General features: G+C 42.5%; 1 protein-coding gene across 1 annotated transcript in view; it reads right to left on the bottom strand.

Annotated features, from left to right (window-relative positions):
• Positions 1 to 445: 445 nt before the first annotated feature.
• Positions 446 to 25727, bottom strand: part of TAFA1 (TAFA chemokine like family member 1) — a 408995-nt gene continuing 383713 nt past the window's right edge. Inside the window, exons 4-5 of the mRNA XM_006120006.3 lie at positions 13465 to 13589; positions 446 to 7434 (exon numbers count right to left, since the gene is read on the bottom strand). Coding sequence (XP_006120068.1) covers positions 7417 to 7434; positions 13465 to 13589 — 143 coding nt within the window. The 3' untranslated portion in view covers positions 446 to 7416. The remainder of the gene's footprint in view (positions 7435 to 13464; positions 13590 to 25727) is intronic.

Here is a 25727-nt window from a genome sequence, read left to right as displayed (position 1 = left end):
CATTCTATCCATCAGTGACGTTGGGACAATTTTTAGGGTGGGTGTGCTGAGCTATGCCCCCCACCTTACCACCTTACCCTGGTTGCACCTCTTACTGCCCCAGGGTGGGGCCACAGATGGGGGCAACTATGAAGCCCCAAGCGTGGAACCAATGGATGGCAGAAGCAGGGCGGCCAGGACCCCTTGGAGCTGGTGACTCAAACCCCAAGCAGTAATGGGGCCCCTGAATGTGGGCTGGCGGCTGAGCTCCTAGCACAGGGTGCAAAATCTGGGGGATGCTGCAGCCCCTTCTCCACACCCCCATTTCCTGCACCTTTGCTATCAGTTTGAGAAAAAAAATCTGTCAGCTTTACTTTATGATTAATATACTTCCCAGTGCAAACAGGTTTATACTCTCTATCACATATGTATCAATTATAATTATATTTTGACAAAACAGTGCACCAGAAAATTACTATTTTGCTTTGCGAAAGTTGTCATATCAACTATAATATGTGTCCAGTTATGACAGCCAAGAACATTGCTAATACTTTTGTAATAGGAAACATTCCAAACAATAAACAGTTAAATATACCTGTAAAGTCCATTAATGGCCAATGAATATTTTTGATACCACAAAGCATCAATCATTATCAACTGTTTTACTTTGCACATTTTTACATAGGCATCTCCCTGGGTTAGCCTGGATTTGCGTCTCCAACCAACATATTTATTATCTGAGGTCATAAAGTTGGTCCCTGGTTTTCCCCTCCCCTATATCCAAATGTATTGACAGACATACATTGCATATTGAAAGCAATATTAAAATCATACCACACTGAGCTCTTTATTATCAGGGATTTCGGCTAAAAAGTACATCATTTAAATTATCCGAATTCATCAGCAGATGGTAGCAACCATATTTCAAATGTTTTTTCCAACTTGTACACATTAGGTTTATACAACAGCTTCATGTTTCACATAATGTGAAGAAGAAATGCTCATAGGAGTCTCACATTATCTCCAGTACATTTACAAATATTTCTCTCCCCCTCCCGTACCTTCTGGCATCACTGTGTTTGAACCTATGCCAGAAAGCAAGACCTTTAGCTCTAGGGATGATGTCTAGACTCCTTTATGGATGTGCAAAGAACAGCATGATTCAAGCCCTCTCATGGGGCTACGGAGAGCCATGCCCTAAAACAAACCAATATTCCATCAGCTGAGGAAAAAAGAAAAGCCAACGGTTTCTCTACATACAAGGCTTTGTCTTGTATATCACTGAAATATGCAGTCATTGAGCCGCTAGGCTAGTGCGAATTTCTGGTGCAGGAGGGTACATTGGAAAAAACGAAGGTTGCCTGCATCAGAGACTTTACATTTTGTTCGTCATTGTTTTGGACCTTTGGGCGCACCCATTGTGACTGTTCTTACATTCTTATGGTCATGGTCACAATTTGTTCCTGACCATTTTAACTGAAGCAGAAGTTTATCAGTACTGTACGGCATATGCAGAAGCTGCAGTAACTTTGATGAACTGCAGACATTCGCTGCACTTGGTGGGGTGATATTTGAGGCTGCCAACTGGCAAAAAGAAAAATCATGAGCATGGCCAAGAGACGTTGCTTCTTATCAACAAGAGTTCCTTCTTTATCATTTTAGCAGGCTTAATATTTTCATCCTTCAGTAAGCAAAATGTTGCTGACCCAAGCCAATGGTGGATTAATCACTGGGCAAATGGGGCCTGTGCCTAGTGGCCCCACCCCATTGCAAGGCCTGAGGAAAATGGGTGCCCCATGACCTGCCCTGCCCTGCCCACTCAGTATTCCTGCCAGGGAACAGGGTCAGGTTCGGGGCTTCCCAGCTTGCCCATCTGGCGCTCCTGTGGGGAAACACTGGGCAGGCAGAATGGGGAACCCCTGTGCTCCAGGCCCATTTCCCTCACAGGAGCAGAAGAGGGGGAAGGCAACTGTGGGCCCCCATTTGCTCTAGCCCAGGGCCCCACAAAATGGCAATCCACCCCGAGACAAGTATTACAGTCACCTTCACATATCCAGAGTTCAGGTCATGCGGGACAAAGAAAGATGGCAAGTCTTTCTCCCCTGGAGCTTGGGTTTGGGAGCCGAGTTAAAGGATTGGGATTCTAATCTAAGCTATATCTGCAAACAAGATGTTTTGTGGCTAAGGCACTACTCGAGGGCTTAGGAGATCTGAGTTCAATTCCTGTCTCTCTCACTGATGTGTGAACTCGGGCAGACACTGAGGGTGCGTCTACACAGCACCCGTAGCTCAAAATAAGCTACGGAGTTTGAGCTACACAGATTGTGTAGCTTATTTCTGGTGTATTTCGAAATAGCTTATTTGGAAATTTGGCGCTGTCTCCTCAGAGCACTATTCCCAATAGTGAGCCTGTTATTTTGAAAGCTGTGTTAAATGGGCTTGTTTAAAAGACGTGGAATAGCTATTTCAGGATACTAGTAGTATCCCGAAATAGCACCACTGTCTAGACCAGTAGTTCTCATCTCGTTTCAGTCCATGGACTACCAGGCCAATCAAAAAATTTTTGTGGACCACCTCCAGCACATGTAGCACGGGACGAATGACACAGTAACTGTTCAGCATGACAGTGACAGCAACACTGACGCTCAGAGCCTCAGACGGAAGTTACTGGCAACACAATGCAGTTGCGTCCTAGGTGACGCTATGGATGACGCACTGCGTGCTTGTGAACACGGCATAAAACAGCCTAACGGCGGTGTCTGCTCATGCCGTGTGACTTTGGGCAATATTCCTGTGGACCATCGAAAACGTCACCATGGACCATCGAAAACGTCACCATGGACCACCAGTTGAGAACCACAGGTCTCGACGCACCCTTAATCTCACTGTCCCTCTGTTCATCATGTGTAAAATAGACCTAATGCTTACTCCTGCACTTTGTCTGCCCCTTCAACTTGGATTGGAAGCTCTCTAGAAGCAGAGACTGTATCCTTTCCTGTGGGTGTACCGGGCCTAGCATGAAGATCTCAGCTGGGGGCTCTCAGATGCTACCATAATACAAATAGATAACAAGGATGATTTACTTCACTAGCGTTGCTCTTCATTTAACTGAGACCAGAATCAGGTCCATTCATCTGACCAGTTGTTTCCTGAGGACTACCCCCAGAGACCCACTAACCAAGCTGTTCTGGTGACTGCGAGGTGCAAAGAGAATGGTGGAGGAGAGCAGGGAAGAACTTCCCATCCATGGCCCAGATCATCCATAGAGCCACTGCACTATGCAACTTCGTTTCCCTGGCTGGTCTATCCCTCTGCAGCCCAGACAGGCAGAGGGCCAGAAGATTCCTGGACCTTCCCAGGCTCCCTGACCACTGGGCTCTGCCACACGGAAACTGGCTTGTTGGCTAGTGGGAGCACATCTGGTACAAGATGCTCGTGCCATAATCTAGAGCAGGAGCGGGGAATCTTTTTTGGGTCGGGGGCCACTGAGCCACAGAAAAATCAGCCAGGGGGCTGCACACAAGTGAAAAGCAAAAAACAAAACAAAACAAAGGAAACAAACAAACCCCCAAATCCTCACTGACATGGCCCTGACTGAGAAGGAGAAAGACACTCTCCACATTCCCCTCGCACACCAGAGCTGGGAGGGGGGGGGACAGGCCAGTAGATTTTGTGTGCTCCAGCCCCACGGTGGGGGGAGGGGAAGAGGGGGACAGTGGTTGGGCTAGAGCACCAGAATGGGCTCCCCAGTGCTGGGGGGAGGAGCCCTGAGGCTTGGGGGCCAGATCCAGGCAAGCTGGGGTCGACATCTGCCCCCCCTCCCTCGGGCCTTAGGTTCTCCATTCCTGATCTAGAGACTTCCATGCATAGCTGAGCCACATCTCCTCCATTATTGGGAGAAAGGTCTGCGTGTGTGTATTCCAGGGACATGGAACAGGAGAGTAATTGTCTTTCTAAGGGGCAAATCCAGATGTCTTTGCTTGGTGTTTACTGAGGGCTTGTCTACATGGGGACACTCAGGAAAGTTAGCCCAAACTACTGAAAAGTATGAATTCAAAGTGAACTAACTGAACTGCATTAAGTCTCTGTGTACCTACTCTCATTCAGAATTAAAGTGACCTTAATCGTTTACTTTAATTCAGTTTGGATATGTCTACACAACAGTGTTATTATAGTCTGCGTCTACACTACAAGCCGTTATTTTGACATAATGTCAAAATAATGTCGAGCTGTAGGACTTCTTACTCCGACTCCTGTAACTCTCATTTTATGAGGAGTAAGGGAAGTGGGAGGAAGAGTGGTCTTTCTCGGACTTCCTGCTGTGTGGACAGCGACAAAAGCGGATATAAGCTATTTCGACTTAAGCTACACAATTGCCGTAGCTCAAACTGGTAGCTCAAATTGTGCAGCTGATTTTGGCTTTAGCCCTGTTGTGTAGACCTGCCCTTTCAAAGTGAAATTAATTAGACCAGATTGAGGCCGCATTAATTCTGAATGAGAGTGTCCACACAGGGGTTTAAAATACCCGCTTTTAATTCAGACTTGTGAGTTAATTTGTCCCTTGTGTAGATAAGCCTTCAGTCCTTATGCTGACAAATTCTCTTTGATTTCGGTAGGCGTTTGAGCTAGGATCTCAGGACTCAGCACCAAGAGCTATTGGCAAGAGTAATGGAGAATGGTATTTGTCAGGTTAGAAGTAAAATGGGTAATGAGGGGAGGGGAGCAAGAATGCTGAAAGAAACCAGCATTAACTTTTATGGCCTGATTCTGATCTCAAAACACACCAGAGAAAAAAGATATTCGGAAGCTGACCAAATATCTATTCAAAAGGGAAGGAGGGTAAACTACTTACAAGGCAATACATCCATTTTTATTTTGAGCATTAACACTCCAGTTACCAGCATATAAAGTCCATGTGGAATCTGGTGTGACACTTGGCACTGCTGCTTTAACATACACTGTAATTACAGTGGACAAATTTCCACCTCCTGAAATATCAGATGCGGACATGGTTGCCCTAGAGGAAGAAGAAAACTGGTGGGATAATTTTCACTGACTTTAGGCCAGCAAGCTCAGCTGTTACTCTGCACTGGATTAAAACTGATTTGTCTGGGTGAAGGTGGTCATGAGAGACACAGGTAACTAGGAATGAAAGGAAATTGCAAACATGAAAGAAGAAAAAGCGGGACTGGATCAAGTATCTTCTGTACTTGCATACACCTCTTCAATTGACAAATACCAAAGGCTAGACGGTGTAGTCTTCATGCATGTTGGCAAGCACTTTTTCACATGAGTACTCCCCCTAAAGTCAATGGGACTAGTCATGTGAATAAATATTCAAAAACATAAATTAGGTTTGCACATTCCAGCCCTGAGGGTCTACCTCTGGCTTAACCCTTCTAAAAGCCTGCCTTCACAGACAGCTGCATTGCTTTAAATAAAGGTGTTAATTTTAACTGATTTAGTTAAACAGGCACAGACCCCTGCATGGTAACTCTTACTTTGTTCTAAGAGCTTTCATGGGCAAAACCCACTTCCTCAGGAAGTGGATTTTGCCCACAAAATCTCATGACACTATATATATATATATATATATATATACACATACATTTTTTTTTTGGTTAGTCTCTTAAGTTGCTACAGGACTACTCATTGTTTTTAAAGCTACAGACTAACACAGCTACCCCTCTGAGACTTTGTTTTAAGAGTGTCCTATATCAGTTCAGCTTAAGTCAATTAGGTTTAAGCCAGGCATGTCCAAAGTCCGGCCCGCGGACCAATTGCAGCCCGTGTTCCGGTTTAATACGGCCCCCCAGGTAATTTGGCAATATCTATCTTTTATGGCCCCCAACGAATCCATATGTATTGAGATGAATACATTGTAAAATCTCAGTTAATGTCAGTTGGTCTAAATCAGTTATAAATATATTTGGACACAACATGTATACTTGGTGTTATGTTCCTGTTCATATTTTTTGAACTTAAAAGTTGACAGACAACCTCTTTATTACCAATAATATGTAATGTACTTTACAATGTTCCTGACACATATTTCAGCTTCCTGGATTTTTTTTTTCATCTGGCCTTCAGATATGAAAGGCAGAGTGATTTAACACCTGTTTAGATTTGTCATCCATGTGACGAAATGAAAAGTATGCCGTTTGCAATCAACTTTGCATAAAATAGTTAATTTGCATTTAATTTTAATGGTTCAAAGAATGTCAGGCAAAATGGTCGGCCCTCACGCATGTTCACTTCATCAAATCTGGCCCTCTTTGAAAAAAGTTTGGACACCCCTGGTTTAAGCTAAATAAGCCACAGAAATGGAAATGAGAGTGTCCACATTGGGGGGGTTTCATCAATTTAAGTAAACCGGATGAATTAAACAGTGCAAGTTTGTCTATAGGAAGGATTTAGACTGTAGCAACCCAGACATGCTTGGAAGAATCAAACCTTGTGCAAATCCCAATGCATCTTAATCAAATGTTAAGAAACAAAATCAGTTTTTGTATTATCGAGTAAACAATGCAAAACTTTGGAGTTAGCAATCACATTTTTACTGGAGTCTATGCCACCTATACAAAGTCTGAAGACATTGTTTGTATGTACACCTTTAATAAGAAGGCAGCCCAGAGTCTACCAAACTCTGCCAAATAAACTATGAATACATACTGCATTTTTTTCGAGAGTTGTCCTTCTCTTCTTCATAGAATATCTAATAGCTCTAAAAATATTTTCCTGGAAGAGGATAGACTCATCATTGTTACATATCAATGAAGTATAAAGTAGAGTTATGCAAGTAAAGCCAGCATGCTAGTATTGCACAAGAGGGAAAAAGCCTCCAGAACACAAGAAAATGGAATAATGTAATTCTCTCCAATGCTCTGTTGAAAGAAAAAGGAGGCTTGTGACTTGGCATCTTCATGATTCTTTTAGCTGTAGATGTCCTTGTGCTGCAGCGGATTTGCTCCCCCTGTTGACTGCTCTGAAACTGGTAGGTGTCTTCCAGATCATAAAAAAACGTATTTCCTCAGCTGCAGCAAAGTGTGGTACTATTTAATTTCTCGAAGGGTGAGGCTTTATTTCAAAATATCATATATATTTATATATATATATATATATATATATACTTTTAAATGGTATAAAGTAAATTGTAGATCCAAATTTATAAGATTGTTGTTCATACTTCATAATCACGAAAAGTTTACCAAAGAACCATTTTTCTTCATTATTCTTTTCTGTTGTCAAAAATCTGGGACATTATTTCCATAGAATATTTTATTTCACAGAGTAAAGCCACTGTTATTATCTGGTAAATAGTCCAAGTGCAAATAAGAAATCCATTTGGCTTGTAAATGCTTGAGATGGTTCAAACGTTTCATAGGTTGTCCTCTGTAAAGTAGTGGTTCTCTCATCACATCCACCTGGGAGATTCCATTAGGTTCTTGGATGAATCTGCAATGAAGTGCAACACAATCAATTACATACCGCACGGTATGAAAATGAACACAAAAGCTGGATTGACAGTGTGCTGGGGGCAGTGTAGCCGTTCACATCATGAGATCAGCATTTTGCTCTGTGTGCCAGCCTGGTTTGGGGGTGTTCAGGAGACAGGATGGCCACCTTGTATAGGCATGGACAAGAACATCTTCTACCTCTCTCAAATGACTACCTTGTGGAACCCCATAGATTTGCATAGAGAGAGCGAGCTATGGGGTTGCATACATTTGATTACACAGACTTGCTCTACCTGAACACTTTAAATTCCCTTATAAGGGAAATTGGCCATTGTTCAGGTTTCTATGACTCTTAAAGCTGAATTTTTAACCTTCTTGAGAAGATGTCTTCTTGGTTACATCAATACACATTTATTGACTAGAGAAGGTCTTATGCTATTCATTTAAGGCAGTATCAATACTCACATTGACTTCAGTTGGCTCAGTCCTTAAATTAGGAGAACAGTTATTAGAGAGCAGTAGACAGTATGATGGGAAGCAGCAGTAATTGCCTTAGCAAAAGGTATTTACTGTCTTGTGTTCTTTTCACTACTTTGAGGAGACCTCTTAATTAGAATGACAGTTGCAATACAAAGGGCTTTAGTTAATGCTCTAAACAGAAATTTAATCTGAAATATAGGTCATCATATTAACCTGATAAGCCTGTAAAAAGAAAACCCTAAAACTTTTTTCCAGTTCCCATTTTCTGCTGTCCTGCTTTGCCTTTAACAAGTGATCTTCTCTGATGGGTTTTCTCCCACACTGCCGGAACTGTTAAAGGGCTTATCCCTTCACTTCTCATTTCCCTGCGCCTTCTCACGGGAGCAGAGAACAGCAGTACTGAAGTCCAGAGATGCAAACAAATCGATGTGTATTGAGGTTAGATTCCAGCAGGCATAAAACCAGTTTCCTTTCCTTTGGTTATCCCCTTGCTTTTTCCCCACTCACTTAAGTTTCAAAGTGTCTGGTTTGGAATGTATCTTCCTAGTTTAAGAACAAGGCTTCAGAAAGATAGACTCTGATATTGATCCTTGTTCTCCTACCTCTGTAAGTAGTAAAATGGTGGGATCATAGCTAAATTCTTAAAGTGTTGGCTTTTACAGGCAGGCCTGAATATCTAGGTCCTAACAAGAATAAATCCCACGCCCTTTGATGTCCTACTGCAGCCGTTAGCTCAGGGTATGTCTACACTACCCTCCTAATTCGAAATAGGAGGGTAATGTAGTCATACCGCAATTGCAAATGAAGCCCGGGATTTGAATTTCCCGGGCTTCATTTGCATAAAGCCGGCCGGCGCCATTTTTAAATGCCGGCAGTTCGAACCCCGTGCCGCGTGGCTACACGCGGCACGGAGTAGCTAGTTCGGATTAGGCTTCCTAATCCGAACTAGCTGTACTCCTCGTGGAATGAGGAGTACAGCTAGTTCGGATTAGGAAGCCTAATCCGAACTAGCTACTCCGTGCCGCGTGTAGCCGCGCGGCACGGGGTTCGAACTGCCGGCATTTAAAAATGGCGCCGGCCGGCTTTATGCAAATGAAGCCCGGGAAATTCAAATCCCGGGCTTCATTTGCAATTGCGGTATGACTACATTACCCTCCTATTTCGAATTAGGAGGGTAGTGTAGACATACCCTCAGTCAGGGTAGGTTTAGGCAGTGGTGCTATTTCGGGATAATTCTTGCATCCTGAATTAGCTATTCTGCATCTTTTAAGCAAGCCCATTATTTTGAAATATAACGAGCTCACTATTCCGACGTCCCTGTAAACCTTGTTCCACGAGAAGCAAGGGATGTTTTGGAATAGCGGTTTATTTTCAGATTTGGTGCTGTGTAGACAGCGCCAACTTACAAAAATAGCTATTTCAAAATCAACTCGAAATAAGCTACGCAATTTGCTTTGCTCAAATTGCATAGCTGATTTCGAGCTAAGGGTGCAGTGTAGACGCACAGTCAGGCACAGAGCTGAAAATGCTCTGGGATTCAGGTTTGAAGGGACCATAACATCAGCTGTTGCTGTATTAGGATGCATCTATACTGCATCCTTAGCTTAAAATAAGCTATGCAATATGAGCTACACAAATTGTGTAGCTTAATGAGAGCTGATTTCAAAATATCTTATTTCATAATTTGGTGCAGTCTATAGAATCATAGAACACTAGGACTGGAAGGGACCTCAAGAAGTCATCGAGTCCAGTCCCCTGCCCTCATTTCTGGGCGCCACATTTCAAGAAAGATGTGGAGAAATTAGAAAGGGTACAGAGAAGAGCGACAAGAATGATTAAAGGTTTAGAGAACATGACCTGTGAAGCCAGGCTTCATGAACTGGGCTTGTTTAGTTTGGAAAAAAGAAGATTAAGGGGGGACATGATAGCGGTTTTCAAATATCTAAAAGGGTGTCACAAGGAGGAAGGAGAAAATTTGTTCCTCTTAGTTTCTGAGGACAGGACAAGGGGTAATGGGCTTAAAGTGCAGCAGGGGAGGTTTAGATTGGACATTAGGAAAAAATTCCTAACTGTCAGGGTTGTCAAATATTGGAATAAATTGACAGGGGAGGTGGCTGAATCTCCCTCTCTGGAGAGATTTAAGAACAGGTTAGATAGACATCTGTCAGGGATGGTGTAGACGGAGCTTGGTCCTGCCTTGAGGGCGGGGGAGCTGGACTCGATGACCTCTCGAGGTCCCTTCCAGTCCTATGATTCTATGATTCTATGGCAGGACCAAATACTGTCTAGACCAACCCTGATAGACATTTATCTAACCTACTCTTAAATATCTCCAGAGATGGAGATTCCACAAGCTCCCTGAGCAATTTATCCCAGTGTTTGACTACCCTGACAGTTAGGAACTTTTTCCTAATGTCCAACCTAAACCTCCCTTGCTGCAATTTAAGCCTATTGCTTCTTGTTCTATCCTCAAAGGCCAAGATGAAAAAGTGTTCTCCCTCCTCCTTATGACACTCTTTTAGATACCTGAAAACTGCACTGCTATCATATCATGTCTACAGAGTGCCAAATTTTGAAATAGAGCTCTAATCCACAATGTCCCTTAATCCCTTGTGGAACAAGCTTTACAGGAATGTTGGAATAGTGAGCCTGTTATATTTCAAAACAATGGGCTTGTTTCAAAGACGTGGAATAGCTATTTCGGGATACCGGAAGCATCCCAAAATAGTGCCACAGTGTAGATGTACCCTAAGTGGGCAAGTAGCAAACTTATAGGAAGGGTGAGTCATTCTTTCAGCTACACTACTCAGGAGACAACATAAAAATGACCTATACATCCCTGAGGGCATAATATACTGTGCACTGACTGCGAATGGCGAGAAACAGCTTCGTTTACTCATGAGAGCAGATGATAGGGAATCAGGAGATACCACTCAGTCACTGAACTGCTGTGTGTCTCTAGGGAAATCACTCCAGTTCCGTGCACTGTAGTTCCCCACATCGGTAAAACGAGGGTAGGAAATATGTCTGTCTTGTAAAGTGCTTTGGGGGCACTATTATTATTACCATAGACCAGTGGGTCTCAGACTTCATTGCATCATGACCCCCTTCTGATGACAAAAATTACTACATGACCCCAAGAAGGGGAACTGAAGACTGATCTTATCTACATATATATATCTGTAATCCACTAGATTATAGAGGGAGACTTCAGAACTTTTATTTATGCAAAAATTCGACACATTGCAAATGGGCCTTAATATACATGATAATTACCTTACACATTACAAAGACAGCCTCCCCACCTTTTGATATTCGTAGTAACTACAGATTAGCCACTTAATTGACTCTTACAATAAGCAATTTCCTCCTTCCTTGTTCCCTTACCCCCACCTACTGTTCTATGTAGCTGATTCGTTAGTTTGTAATTTGTTTACTTTTTTCATTGTATCCATCTGTCATATAATGGTCATGCCAATACACTTTCAGAATATGATCTGAAGAAGTGGGTCTGCCCCACGAAAGCTCATCACCTAATAAACTATCTTGTCAGTCTTCAAAGTGATACATGACTGCTTTTTTTGTTTTACCAAGATCAGACCAACACGGTTACCTCTCTGTTTCTTTATATCTAAATATTGGTCGACTGGTGTTGCTTCTTTCAGACTCCTTCCATTGAAATATATGCAAACAGAGACACACAGCCCTAACTCATCCTATCTGGGCCAGTATATTACCATAGCACACCTTTCTCCTATGCTATGTAAGATGATGATAGGCTTTTTCAGAAACAAAAATGAAATTCCTATTTCAGAAGTCGATTGCATTTTTTCCCATTTAAGGATCAAGTGGGTGACTTCAAGCAAAGTTTAGCTAATTTTAAGGTATATGCAGGATTTCTGCCTCCAAGATTTAAGAGACAGTTATTAAGCCTATCACACCACTGTGCCTTCCTCAGTTCTGTTCTGTAACAAAGTTTCAAGGTAACAAAACAAAATGCTGCTAGAAACTTCTTCTACACAAGCTAATTAAAATAACTCCCGTGGGTAAATGGCAGAGATATTTTTTCATTTCTGAATACCTGTAGGTTTTTAATTTAAATGAAATACAATAATCCATACTGATTAGATTGGAGCACACATCTGAATATTAATGAGTTTCACTGTTAATCTATTATTACTAGACACTGACTATGACCTACAGCTTGATTCTTAGGATGCTTTTGGATGGCAGAGCTTAAGATATTACACATTTATATCAAAACTAATCAGGTTCCTAAATTATACATTTGCAAGACAGAATGCAAGATTACCCTGTATTGCTACATTAAAAATCTAGCAGAAGAACAATGATGATCATTTAAATACAATTTTTAAATTTCTCCTCACATTACTTGTTAAATATTTGCCCTTCTTGAAATCACTGGGAGAAAGAATTACTATACTGGAAAGGACCTGTACTTAAAAAAAAATACCACAAGGCCTAATCTCTATGCGCTAATTCAATTTAGAACAGCCAAGTGATAAGCATGCGGTAGTACATCACTGTGCTACTTCAAGAAGAGAACCAGCAAGGAATTGGGACTCAGTGAATCATAGTTCCTTCTGCACATCTCTGGGAGAGGGGAAACACTTTCTAAATCTTTCTTTAAGGTGCCCGAAAATGTAGGTGGAGTCAAAACCATTTTTGCAAATGTTTCCTCTTTTTTTGGGGGGGGGGGGAAGTCTTTTTTCCAATGAAAAAGAACTTGTAGGGCAAAAAAAAAAAGTGATATGTGTGAATAGATGGTCTCTTCATTCACAAGCCTCCTGACATCTCCTGCACAACCAGAGAAAAGTTGACTTTCACTGGTGCTGCTGGACTGAGAACGGTGATGCCGCAGCATGTAAAACAATGGGGATTAGTTAACGTGTGAGGCAGGGGAATGTGATATTCACAGTACAGGTTCTCCTGGTCCTCATCCAACAACGGTTCATTTCCCCATGGAGGGACTGGGAGCTGATTATCATGAGGTGGGAAATCCACTGCTGCCCATCACCACCATGTCTTTTTCCCATTTATGTTTGCCCCTTTCTACATTGCTCACTGGGTGCCGAATACGAGCTTTCACTTTAGCTAAGTCTACCATAGATGAAATAAGCCAGGCACTCAGAAATAAGCCAGCAGTAGGAGTACTAGCCAGCAAAATTTCATACCTATAATAAACTCATGGATCTCATAACTCTAAACCAAGAGGAGTGAATTAATTATTGTATTAACCACCAAAAACGAGCCTGTTGATAGACTATTTTATTCTTTGGAGGCAATGACTGGTAGAAAGGTACACAGCAACTCAGCAGAGTGGAATTTCTAACACCAGTTAGAAAACCTGGGTTCAGCTGAGGTCTCTGAATTTGCAAACTTTTGCCTGGTATAGGTGGAGGGTAAAAGCGCTGGCTACTGACAAAGCAGCCAGCCAGTCTTCTATAAAAAGCAAGCCCCGGTGTTGGGAAAAGGGTATGGCGGGACAATGGCCAGGACTCGGGGTACGAATGGAGCCATGACTTACTCTGGTGGTCTTGATTTTATTGCCAGTTGCACACATCCATCCCGAATTATCAGGTAACGTCTTGCATTCTTCTCCCTCTAGGCAGGGCTCCATTTCACACCACCATTTTCCAATCACTATAGATGCTAAAAAGAAAAAGAGAACATTTACAACTTCCCCCTGAGAGGTCAGGATGAAAAGTCTGATTGAATGAAACCATTCAAACCTCCATTTTCCATTCAAAGCCCTCAAAACTAAATGTAGTTGCAAGGACCTCACCAAGTCGTTACTTACATTGCATGAGACGCTTTTCCTGATAAAAAGCATTGTGTGGCATAGCCTCCTGAGATATGTGCCCTGTTCTATTATTACTTTCCAGGACTGTGACCAATAAAGTGATGTGAAAAGCAATTGCTCTTCAGAGAAGAAATCTAGCACACCACTTATTTCAGATATGTAGCTCTCCTGTGCCAAGACATGCTCCATGAGTTTTCAGTGTATTTAATAGAGCTACGCAGGAACTGGATTTTCTGTTGTACAGTGGAACTAAACCAATCACTTCTAAATTCCCTGGAAAACAAAACTAAAAAAATCTTTTTTTTTAAAGCAAAATCATAGAATTATAGGCCCGAAAGGAACTTCAAATGGTCATCTAGTCCAGAGTCCCTGCACTCATGGCAGGACGGCAGGACTGTTGTTTTATCTAGACCTTCCCTGACATGTTTGTCCAACATCCCTAGGCAATTTATTCAATTGGTTAACCACCTGAGAAGTTTTTCCTAATGTCCAACCTAAACCTTCCTTGCTGCAATTTAAGCCTATTGAATCTTGTCCTGTTCTCAGAGGTCAAGGAGAACAATTGTTCTCTCTTCTCCTTGTAATACCCTTTTACGTACTTGAAAACAGTTATTATGTCATCCCCTCCCTCAGCCTTCAGTCTTTCCCTCCACCCTCCAAAAAAAATTCATTAAAATCCCCATTTTCAAAACTTTTTGACAAAAACAGAATTTTCCATTGGAAAAAACCCCCTATTTTGATGGAAATGTTCAGACTGGATCTACTATCCACATTTCTATAACAATGTAGTTCATTAAGTAGAAAATGAACTGCAGGTGCATAAACATATAGTACATCTTATGCCATCTCAATAAATATCACCTCCTTGGTGATAACCCTAACCCTATAATCCTCATAGAAAGCGACCTTATGCTCCCATCAATATTTCCCAGCATTGACCAGATGACACTGCAAAGAAATAGAGAGAATCATCTCAGTGCTGTAGCTGTATTAATTTAACTTTGGTTGGTATTGGAACTAGCAGCCAATGACCCAGATCCATGTATCCCAACTTCCTGTTGTACGTCCCAAGAGACCCACACAGTAGATACAGACTCTTGTGCAGCCCTCCTCAATCATATCTTGACATTAAGAAACTCTAGGATCTTGTGTCTTATTCCTTCCCCTCCAGTCCAGAAATAACATTTTATAAATGCAACCATTTCACTGGCTCCTCTCCCTACCAAACGTACAGTGAAGGAAACAGCTCTTGAGAACGGCCATACTGGGTCAGACCAAAGGTCCATCCAGCCCAGTATCCTGTCTGCCGACAGTGGCCAATGCCAGGTGCCCTTGTTTTTGCAACACCTTGGGTGTGTCTAAACGACACCTTTCTGCCGACAGAGAAATGTAGATTAGGCACATCGAAATTGCTAATGAAGTGGGGATTTAAATATCCTGCACTTAATTATCATAAAAATGGCCACCGCTTTTTTTTGGCATGGAGCTTTGTCAGAGAAAAGTGGCAGTCTAGAGGTTGATCTTTCGAAAAATAAGGCCTTTTCCGAAAGATCCTATAAACCTCATTTCATGAGGGATAAGGGATAACCTCTAGACTGCCGCTTTTCTCCGACAAAGCTCTGTGTCGGAAAAAAGCGGCAGCCATTTTTATGCTAATGAAGCGCGGGATATTTAAATCCCCGCTTCATTAGCAATTTTGATGTGCCTAATCTATATCTCTCGGTTGGCAGAGAGGTGTAATCTAGACACAGCCCTTGACATGATTCAGAACATCACAAAAACAGAAGGCCAGAGACCAATGGGAAGTATGATGTGGTCAGAATGTTTGTTGAAACAGAACTATGAAATTCCTGGCATTCAAATATTTATTTTAGTCACCTGAATATTACTGAGAAATTTCCAAACATTTATTATTTGAAAAACTACAGTGTTCTAACCAGATAGTTTGACTGCGACTTATGTGCATGTTTACAACCTTGAGTGTATCTCAACGCTGTTTTTAAAATTGGTCTCTGTTACCTTAATTGTAGTTTAATGACATTTTTGTCGGGGCATTTTGACCAAGTTTAGCAGATTTTATAAGTTCCAGGTAGCTGCTACATGAGTTGCTCTCTCTTTGGTTTGTTTCCTCTGATGCTTACCTATCAACCCTTCTCCTGGGATGTGAATCTCATTCCATGAGGATTAGGGGACATTTCAGAATAGCAGTTTATTTAGAAATTTAATTACAAAATAAGCTATTTTGAAATACACTCAAAATAAGCGACGCAATTTGCATAGCTCAAATTGGGTAATTTATTTTGAGCTAGGGGTGCAGTGTAGACACACCCACTTAGAATGCCACACATAGAACCCTGCAGACACCAGGTTGCCCCCCACTGCTCTACTGCCTGAGCTAAAAGCCAGCAGCTCTTTAGCTAAGCCTATAGAGCAGACTTTAGTCTCTCTCTCAGTGCCCTGGGTTACACTTCTTTACTCAGTATGCTAATGGACAATAACTTGGAAGCCTGTTAGCAATGAAGGGCAGGGTCTGAAATGATCTTTGGCACTTCAGAGCCCCTTTCAGTGGTGAATGTAACCCAGAGATCTAGCCTGAAGTCACAAGGCAATCGCTGAAACTTGTTCCGGGGACTGGGGAAAGGAGAAGCTCTCACAGATCTACAGCTCCCTACGGGAGGAGAAATCTATAGGCAGAAGACCCAGAAAAGAAGGAAAATTCCTTGATGTAGAGCCCAGTGTACCTAAGAGAGAAGTGTAAAGATCTTTGTAAATCTGAAACACCATGAAAAGAGACCAAGAAGCAAAAAAAAAAAAAAAAAAAGGGGGGGGGGGCTTCATGCATTCCAGTTGAACATAGGTTTCCAAAGCCAAGGAGGATAGTCTCCAAATTAAAAAATCAAAAAAGTTTGGCAGGGTTCACGTACTTTAAAATATGGGGTTGGATGTAAGGTCGTGATTTGGGGCCCAACCTGAAGTGTGATGGAGGCTCTGAGACCGGAAAGAGGGTTGAGTCCATGAAGGGGAATAGAAAGTAGCTTTGGACTGTAGCCAAGCCTCTTCTGGGATGTGGTGAGAGGAAAGTGGAAAAGGCTCGGAAGTAATAACCGTACCCAATCATCCCAGTCCTTTCTCAATGTAAGTTACAATGCAAAAAGCCATGTAAGTTTCTGCTGATCTGAGCCTCAGTAACTCAGCCTGACGTTCCTTGGCCAAGATACAGAGAGAAGATATGAGCTGTCCTAGGGACCAAGCAGGGAGAAGACTCATGCAGCAAGGCAGTTCTGCAAGGCCATAGATACATACTAATATCCAGGAGAGACACTCCGACATTTTTAGTTGATTTCTGCCTCCTGCTAGAGCTGCTCACTTTGTGACCATGTCACAGCAAGTGATGAAGTTGTCATTTTAATGCAGGGAAGGGAAGGTTGGATAAAATGGGCGGTTGTCTTGGCTGACTTAATATCTGGGGTTGATTTTCCATGGAAGCTGGACAATTCCATCAGCCGGAGAAGGCACAGTGCCCTTCTACGATATTTATGCAAGGTGCCTTTGCAAACTGGAATGAGAACTATGCATAGAGGTCCCTAAATATGCTATGAATACATCTATGAAAAGACCAGAACCAGAATAACCACGTGCAACTTAAAATTGCACCTTTTATCAAGGGTTGTTTCCAGTTCATTAAAACTCAACCGGCATTTGGGAAATAATCCAAGAATAACAGATAATAATAATAATAATTATTGTTGTTCAATAGGAACATAGGAGTAGCCAGCTCAATGGTGAAAGTAATTTAAAATTTCTTACAGGTACTATCCTATTGCAATGTGGGTTCCAGCCAGCTGTTTAAATAGCTCCCTGCTGGCTTTTGCTGCAGCTCAGCTGGCACTTGCCAGAGCTGCATGGTACACCCGCTTACTTTCACCTTTGAGCCATCTTCAATTACAATCATCGTCCCTCAAGTCCTATATCCTGTCTCTGACCCTGGCCCACTTCAGAGGAAGGTGCAGGAACCCTTGCAAAAGGTGCATGAGTTATAACCTGCCTCATGAAGGTCTTATCCTATTCTTAATACTTACAGATTATCTCAAGGCCCAAAGCATGAGGTTTTATATCCCTTCCAGAACTCTTCTTTTAGCAATAACTATTGTAACTGCCTTGGAAGGATTTGATGTTATCAATAAACTTCGATTTCATGGAGTACATGCAAACTGACTAGATATTTCCATCCTTTACAATCAAAACGTATTCGCTGGTAAGGGCTATGTCTGCACTAGAAATGCTACAACAGCCCAGCTACAGCACTTCGGCTGAACTGCTGGGCTACGTCTATACTGGCCCCTTTTTCGAAAGGGGCATGCTAATTTCACAGGTCGTAATAGGGAAATCCGCGGGGGATTTAAATATCCCCCGCGGCATTTAAATAAAAATGTCCGCCGCTTTTTTCCGGCTTTTAGAAAAGCTGGAAAAGAGCGTCTACACTGGCCCCGATCCTCCGGAAAAAAGCCCTTTGAAATAGGAATAAGAGATCCTCCGGAAAAGGGCTTTTTTCCGGAGGATCGGGGCCAGTGTAGACGTTCTTTTCCGGCTTTTCTAAAAGCCGGAAAAAAGCGGCGGACATTTTTATTTAAATGCCGCGGGGGATATTTAAATCCCCCGCGGGATTTCCCTATTACGACCTGTGAAATTAGCATGCCCCTTTTGGAAAAGGGGCCAGTGTAGACGAGCCCCCGTAGTGTAGACATGACAGCAATGAAAGGGGTCTTCTTTCATTGTAGTAATTTCACCTTTTCAAGAGGCAGTAACTAGGTAGATGGAAGAATTCTTCTGTTGACTTATTAGTGTCTACACTGGGATGAAGTTTAGCTTCATTACATCACACAGGGCATGACATTTTTCACAGTTCTGAGAGTTAAGCTGCAGTGGAGACATAAGATGTGTGAGGTGATACCAACAGAAGTTGGTCCAATAAAAGATATTGCAGGTTGAACCTCTCTAGTCTGGCACCCTCAGGACCTGACCAGTGCTGAACCAGAGGATTTTCCAGACCACAGGAGGTCAATATTGCCTAAGCAGCATTAAAAATATTTCCACTGCTTACTGAGCTCTTAGAAGACTTTTAGGGGTAAATTGGAGCTAAATAACAGCACAGAACACTGAAAGCCAGGACTGGTGGCTGTAAACACACTTTATGGGACTATGAGAAACTTGGTCACATTCATGAAAAGTGGACATCCAGCTAACTGAAATCATTCTGGACCACAGATGTTGCCAGACCAGAATTCTGGACTAGAGAGGTTCAACTTATACCTCACCACCTCTAATATTCTGGGACTGACAAGGCTACAACCACACTGTGTACTAATGTTGTAGTACAGACCAGCCCAAAGTAAGAAAAGCACTGCTTGGGAATTAGAGTTTAATTTAAGGATATTTACCTTGTATATTCTGACATGTGATAATGACCCTTTGAGTTTTAATAATTATGAATCTTTCATATTTTGCATCTCAAGTTTTACTGTCACTCAGTAATTATTGTTGGCCCTCCCAACATTTTCCATAGCTGTAAAAATGTAAACGAATAAAAATAGAAAAAAAGCTTAAAATGTACATCAATATTGTCCATCAAAATTATGTACAAAACTGATTTCTGTCAAGCCTAATAATAACTCTGGATATGTTTGTTATTGCCTCGTTGACTCTTCTAAATTCCTTGTTGCAGCCAGCAGGGAAATCCTGTGGCAGCAAGTTCTGCAATCTGACTATGCACTGGAAGGAAACATATTCCTTTTTATGGGTTATGAATTTGCCACCTTTCAGTTTCCTGGAGAGTCCCTTGTTCTTTATCATCACCTATTCTGGGGAGGATGACTGCTCTTTTACACATTTTACTTCATTTCCAAGGTGTACTCCTGCATCTCCATTCAAAGAGGAAGGAAAAAGCTTTCTTTCCAATGAACTGTAGAGTCTTACTGTTTACCCTGACTAGGGTTTAGGATATTCTTTAGAACACATGACCCAGGAAACAGAATGTATTTTCACACGGTGTAAAAGTGCTGGTATGTGAGAGAGAAAATTGGTAAGGTTAAGCTGCTTGCTTTCTCTAAGGAGATCTATAGACCAGGACTCACAGGTGCTGAAGACCACAGCTTTTCTGATGCATTAACTGTTAATTTCAGGATTCCAGTGACAAAATCATGTTTTAACCTTAACATCATGGAGCTTTGATGGTCACATCACGGTGAACTGGACGCCCACAACAACCCTCCAGTATGGTGTTACTTGTGTAGTCAACATCTGGGGAATAGATGGAGCACAGATTTTTTTCATAAAAGACTGATTTTACTACCCTCAGCTATTGGGGGTGGGAGGAAAAATTAGATATGAGGAAAAGAGCAGGCTTGTTAGTCAACACCAAACATAATTTTATTTTCTTCCAAGAAAACTAAACTTTTTATGGGAAGTATAAAGTAATCTGCTTAAAATAGCCAAGTGATCAGAGCATCAGTGGTGTCCTTCTAAGTCTTTAAGGGCTATGTTGAGCTACGATGTAGTGCAAAGATTCAAGGTACATGAAAATTATTGAAAGTAATCTTCTCTCTGTTTACATAGCTCTGTTGCATTTAAAAATACATATTGTTTGTATGAAAGACTGGAATGGCTGCAAAGACCTGTCCGTATGTGCTCTGAACTCAGTGAGTTTCAGTTTGCCAGTGAGAATGTGAACTTTTTTTTGTTTTGCTTTGCATGCAAAGGGAAGGTGGTTTTTTTTCTTCTGAAAGGGTATGTCTACACTAGCCCCCTAGTTCGAATTACGGAGGCTAATGAGGGCGACCGAAATTGCAAATGAAGCCCGGGATTTAAATATTTAAAGAGTTTATTACAACAGTTTCTTACTGCTCTAGTCCTGGCATTAAGCTGAGGGCTGGCTTGCGTTATCAAGGCATAGCCATGAGTAGCAGATTGCTAGCCAGGGTCTCCTGCAGGCTTGGGTTGGAGAAAGTGGGGCTGGAGGCTGGCAACGAGACTGTGGCCCCACCCAACCCCATCATCCTACTGTCCCACCCCTTTCACTGGTGGCCCCGCCCACAGCCCCACCCTTTTCCACCTCTTCCTCCACAGCCTTACCTCTTCCCCTGTGTCCTTGCCCCATTCTGCCCCTTCCTTCACAGCCCTGATCTCACTTGCTCCTTTCTACTCCTCCCCACAACTCCGGCCCTGGGACTGGAGAAGTTCTGTGCTTTACTCTGGCCATGAGGCTGCAGTGTCGAGCGAGGACTCCTCCAGCTGTAGGGCCACAGCAAGGGGAGAATTTTCCAGGGGGCTGACATTGCCTGGGACCTCATGGGCCAGGCTTCATGGATCTGTGCAGTAGTCCACCACTGTAGAGGCATTGTGCATGCTCGTATTGCAATATCATGGAGTAAGTACTCAGATTTACTCCTGACAGTGAGTGGCAGGTGTAAATTGACAGACACCAGTTTTGCAGATGCCATTTCCCTTGACCTCCCTGTTACTCATCTTATGAAATGTCTAGAAAGTATTTAAGTCATAGCATAGTATGAGATTTAATTAATGTCTGCAAATTGTGGCCATGAAAAGAGGAGCCTGACAGTATTACTAAGTAGGTTGGCAACTTTTTTGCAAGTGTTTTGAGAGGGTAAACTATCTACCAAGGTAACCTTGAGCCTCCATTCTTCAGGTGTCCCTAATCTGGGAACATGTGTTGTATGGAGGAGGAAGCATCTGTGTGAGCTGCCACTTCTCCTCCCGCCAGCTGATGGAACGGCAGCGTGCAGAGTCATTTTCCCTGTGGAAATGGTTGGGAGCGGCATGTAGCTATATGTACCCCCAGGAGCGGGGTGGCAGGAAAGTGCCCCAGCACCATCCCCCTCATTCCCAGACACCACAGTGCCCTCCCTGGACTGACAACAACTTTAATCCGGCATGCCCCATATCCAGGGTTGCCAGATTAAAGAGGTTCAAGTGTATTACTCCCTATAATACAAGTACAGTAGCTAGCCACATGCTTTCGGCTTTGATAAAGTATACATATTTTGTTTTCACACTAGAGAAAAAAAATTAATGTGTATCCCCTCCTGACTACAGGGAAGAAGTTACTCCAGGAAACACCAGGCAGAGGCTTAGGTTGCAAGACCAGTATGGCAATATTTGCAATAATGGAAAAGTTGAAGAGTAAGTGTAAGACATTCTATTTTAATCTAGTTCCCACTAGAGAAGATTGATATAAATAACATTTAAATAGAGAACACATTTCAGATGCCAGCAGTGAAAAAGACTTTGTCAGCCTAATGAAAAGATATCAATTTTCTCCACTTTATTCAATAAATTGAGAGTCATTTTCTAAATGGATTGGATTAAAGGAAAGTTCAAACTCCCAGTGCGAGACTCTTTCCACTGATGGAGACTTCAGACAAGGGAAATAGCACCAGGCTAGATTAAAACCTTTCAGGACGTTTCAGATCTATAAAAATTGATACAAACCAGAACAAGAGTGTCTGTAGTGCTGTGCTCACCTACTCTGTAAGAAACAAAATCTCAGGAAATTGAATGAGGCACATTGTTTCTCTTATTTCATTAGACCGTCATGGGGTGCAGAGCAAATTACGAGACTGGGAACTTTAAAATTCTAGGAGGAGAAGATTAGAATGAAGGGATATGGCATCTAAAGCTTTACATATTTCACAAACAGACTAAGATGGAATTGATTCAGAGTTGTAAAGCAGGGGTCTGATAAGGAAAAAGAATAAAAATATAAAACAAAAGATTTCAAATTGATCAATTCTGCCTAGCAGAAGCACAAAATGCTTTCTGTTGGGAGTCCACCATGCTGTAATTCAATTTAATTCAGCTTTAGAAACAATAATCCAGTGCTCATGCTGGGTAATGCTTTTCAGTATTTTATAGTTCTAATTTTTATTATTTATCTCAAATACAACAAAAATATCAAAAGTACCAGGTAATCAGAACACACAAAGGAAGTAAAAAGAGTTGGGAAAAAGTAAAAGGATGGGAGATGACATATCTAATTTTTTAGTTGGCACAAATAGCTCTCTAAACAGTCAGCCCACATTGCCTGGAACTTTTCAGGCTGGGTAGAATGCCAGTTGTTCATTAGCTGCCAGGTCAGCCATCTGCTGAGCCAAGATACTTTTCAGTCTTTGATCACAGATTGCAAAAGCTGGTGTTTCCCCATAGTTGAAATACAGTAAAAGCTGTCACGCATGGAGAATGGGAGTTACTGGTTTAGCGGATGTGCCGGATACTTGAGCTTATTGCTCTGCCCCTGCCACCAACCCTGAAGAAACATGGCAATCAACCTATGACCCATTGGGAACATCTGGTGACTCCTTCCCTTCCGCCACAGAGCTGTCCTACGTGGCAGGCAGACAAACGGGCCAGCTGCCTGGGAGCCCGCCAGAAGATCCGGCTCCCGACAACTCAAGGCAGGATGAGGGGGCATCTAATAATGATGACATTTGGCAGTGCTGGCGGTCAGAAGACCAAGCTGTCCAGCTGGACAGACAGGAGTTAGGTGTGTGTGTCTGAAGATGCAGGGAGATAGTGGCCGGGGGCCATCCCGACTAACCAAATGCCAGGTAACAGAGCTTTTATGGTCTAAGCACATCACAATTACTGATGACAGTTTGGCAAGTGATATCTAAGGGCTCCTGATTGCCTTTGATTTTGGTTCACTGTATTATTGTAATTGTGGGAAACAATAAAAAGACACCATTCTATTGTTATTTTTATCACTTTCTGATCTTCTTTCCAATAGACGGCAGCTGTTGTAGCAACTTTAGGCCCTGGAGCAAAATCTATTGCTTTTTGGATAGGACTTTTGCTGATTTTCAATGCAAGATAGTCAGCAGCAAGATTTTTTTTTAAAAAAAACCCTCGTATTTGGAGTCTGAAGAACAATGAACAGCACATTAAAAATAAGCTGCGTGGAAGGTCTGATTAGATGCAAAGAATACTTGATCTTCACATTTAAAGGGAAATTGTTCTTCAGAGATCAACAAGGAGGTTGTTAATTCAACAACATGAAAAGAATCCCTTGTGGAAAAGCACTTAAGTGCCATATTTCAAATCGGCTGTCACAAGTATTTGAAAAGCGATACTTTAGTGTAGAGTAGCTAGGTTACCGTCTATCGAGCAATACCACTCCAGTGTTGCCTTATTGTCTTGAGCAATAGACTGTGAGCCAGGAAATTCTGAGATTTAATCCCAAATTGCAGCACTGCTGTAGAGAAGCCACTTAATTGCTGTGTCTCAATTTTCTATCAGCAAAAGAGGGCTAATGTTACTTACCTAATTCACATGTGTGTTCTGACAGTTAACTGTTGTCTCATTGTTCTGTCACATTCCCATCTGTCTCCACCTGTGGGCTCCTGTTTTATACTTACTGGTAAGTTCTCTGGGGCAGGGACTGTCTTTTTGTTGAGTGTTTGTAAAGTGCTTCCAGGTCTATAATTGGGGCTTTTAACTTTAAGTGCTATAGGTTGCGCCTCTGAAAACTGGCACACTCTGATCCAGCAACATCAGCAGTCCGGAAGGACCACGGATGTTCCTGAACCATAGAGCTTGGGAGCCTAAAGACAGGAAGGCTAGCATCTTGGCCAGGGCCGGGGGCAATGCAGCAGTGCTAGAGTTGGGACTGGAGAACCCTGGTAGCACACACCAGTGTGGTTGCCCACAGCAGCATGAGGCTAGGGGCCGGAGAAGCCTGGCCCCTCACAGCAGAAGAGGGTTGGGGGCCAAAGAAGCCCAGCTGCCCATGGAAAAATGAGCCTGGGGTCTGGAGAACCCCAGCCTCCCATGGAAGGTGGGGGCTGTGGCCAGGATGTTGATGGCAGCAGGATGGACAGTCCTGCTGGGGAGTGGGTGGTGGGGGCTAGAAGCGGGGGCCCGTGGGCTCAGAGTCAGTGGCAGGGGTCACCTTCCCTGGTCCAACAAATTCGCAACCAGTCCCGACGGTGCCAGACCAGGGAGGTCCAACCTGTACAGTAATATCACTATAATAATAATAATAATAAACAAGGTTAAATGCACGTGGTGCTGTAAAGCACTGCATATGCACTGAGCCTATTAGCCACTGGCAACCCTGGGCCATCAGGGTAATGGTTTGGGACATTTTCTTTGCACACTATGCCACCAGTTAGCGACCTGGTTTAACAAAGCATTTCAGCCTCCATCGCTGTTCAGTGCATGATGAACTTGAAGCACATGCTTCAGTGCTTTGCTGAATATGGATGGCTGCCGGATTGGAGACTCTCTGCAAAGAACTTCTGGATCTCATCCAGTTCATTCTGGGCAGGGCTGTCAGCTGGAGATCCACCAGGGAAAGGAATGGATTTGCCATTGTCTTCCTGCCACCCACATGGTCCATGTTGTCAAATACAAACATTGGTTCATGGTACGGGGGTAGGGAACTGTGCTGTGCCAGCCGCATGCCACCTTTATAAGTGAATGCCTGAACAGGTCTGCTGTGAAGCAGGGGTGAGAAATGCATATTGGCCATTAAAGGTACATCTAGACTACAAGCTAGTTTTTTTGAAGAGAGTGTCTAGATAGCCACAAGGGTTTCAAAAAAGCGAGCCACTTTTTCGAAAGAGAGCACCCAGGCAATCTTTCTTTCGAAAAAGCCCTGTTTGCAGTCAAGAATGCTTTTTTCCAAAGAGCTCTTTCAAAAAAAAGTGTTCTTCCCGGTAACAGTAGGTTTACTGATTTTGAAAAAAATGCCACATTCTTTCTATTTAATTTTGAAAGAAGGCAACGGCAGTCTAGATGCAGGTGAATTTTTTTTTGTTGAAAAAAGGCCACTTTTAAAAAAAAACGTCAGTAGTCTAGACACACCGTTAGAGAAAAACAAACAAACAAAATGGGAGGGAGAGAATCTTTTCTTTATTTAACATGATTGAAACGACGTCACATGTGACCCGCCTTGCTGCTTTTCACACCTCTGT

This window comes from Pelodiscus sinensis, chromosome 11 (genome assembly GCF_049634645.1).
Source record: "Pelodiscus sinensis isolate JC-2024 chromosome 11, ASM4963464v1, whole genome shotgun sequence".
Lineage (NCBI taxonomy): Eukaryota > Metazoa > Chordata > Testudines > Trionychidae > Pelodiscus > Pelodiscus sinensis.
The sequence above is the reverse complement of the archived record's forward strand: the minus strand, read 5'-3'. Positions and strand labels throughout refer to the sequence as shown.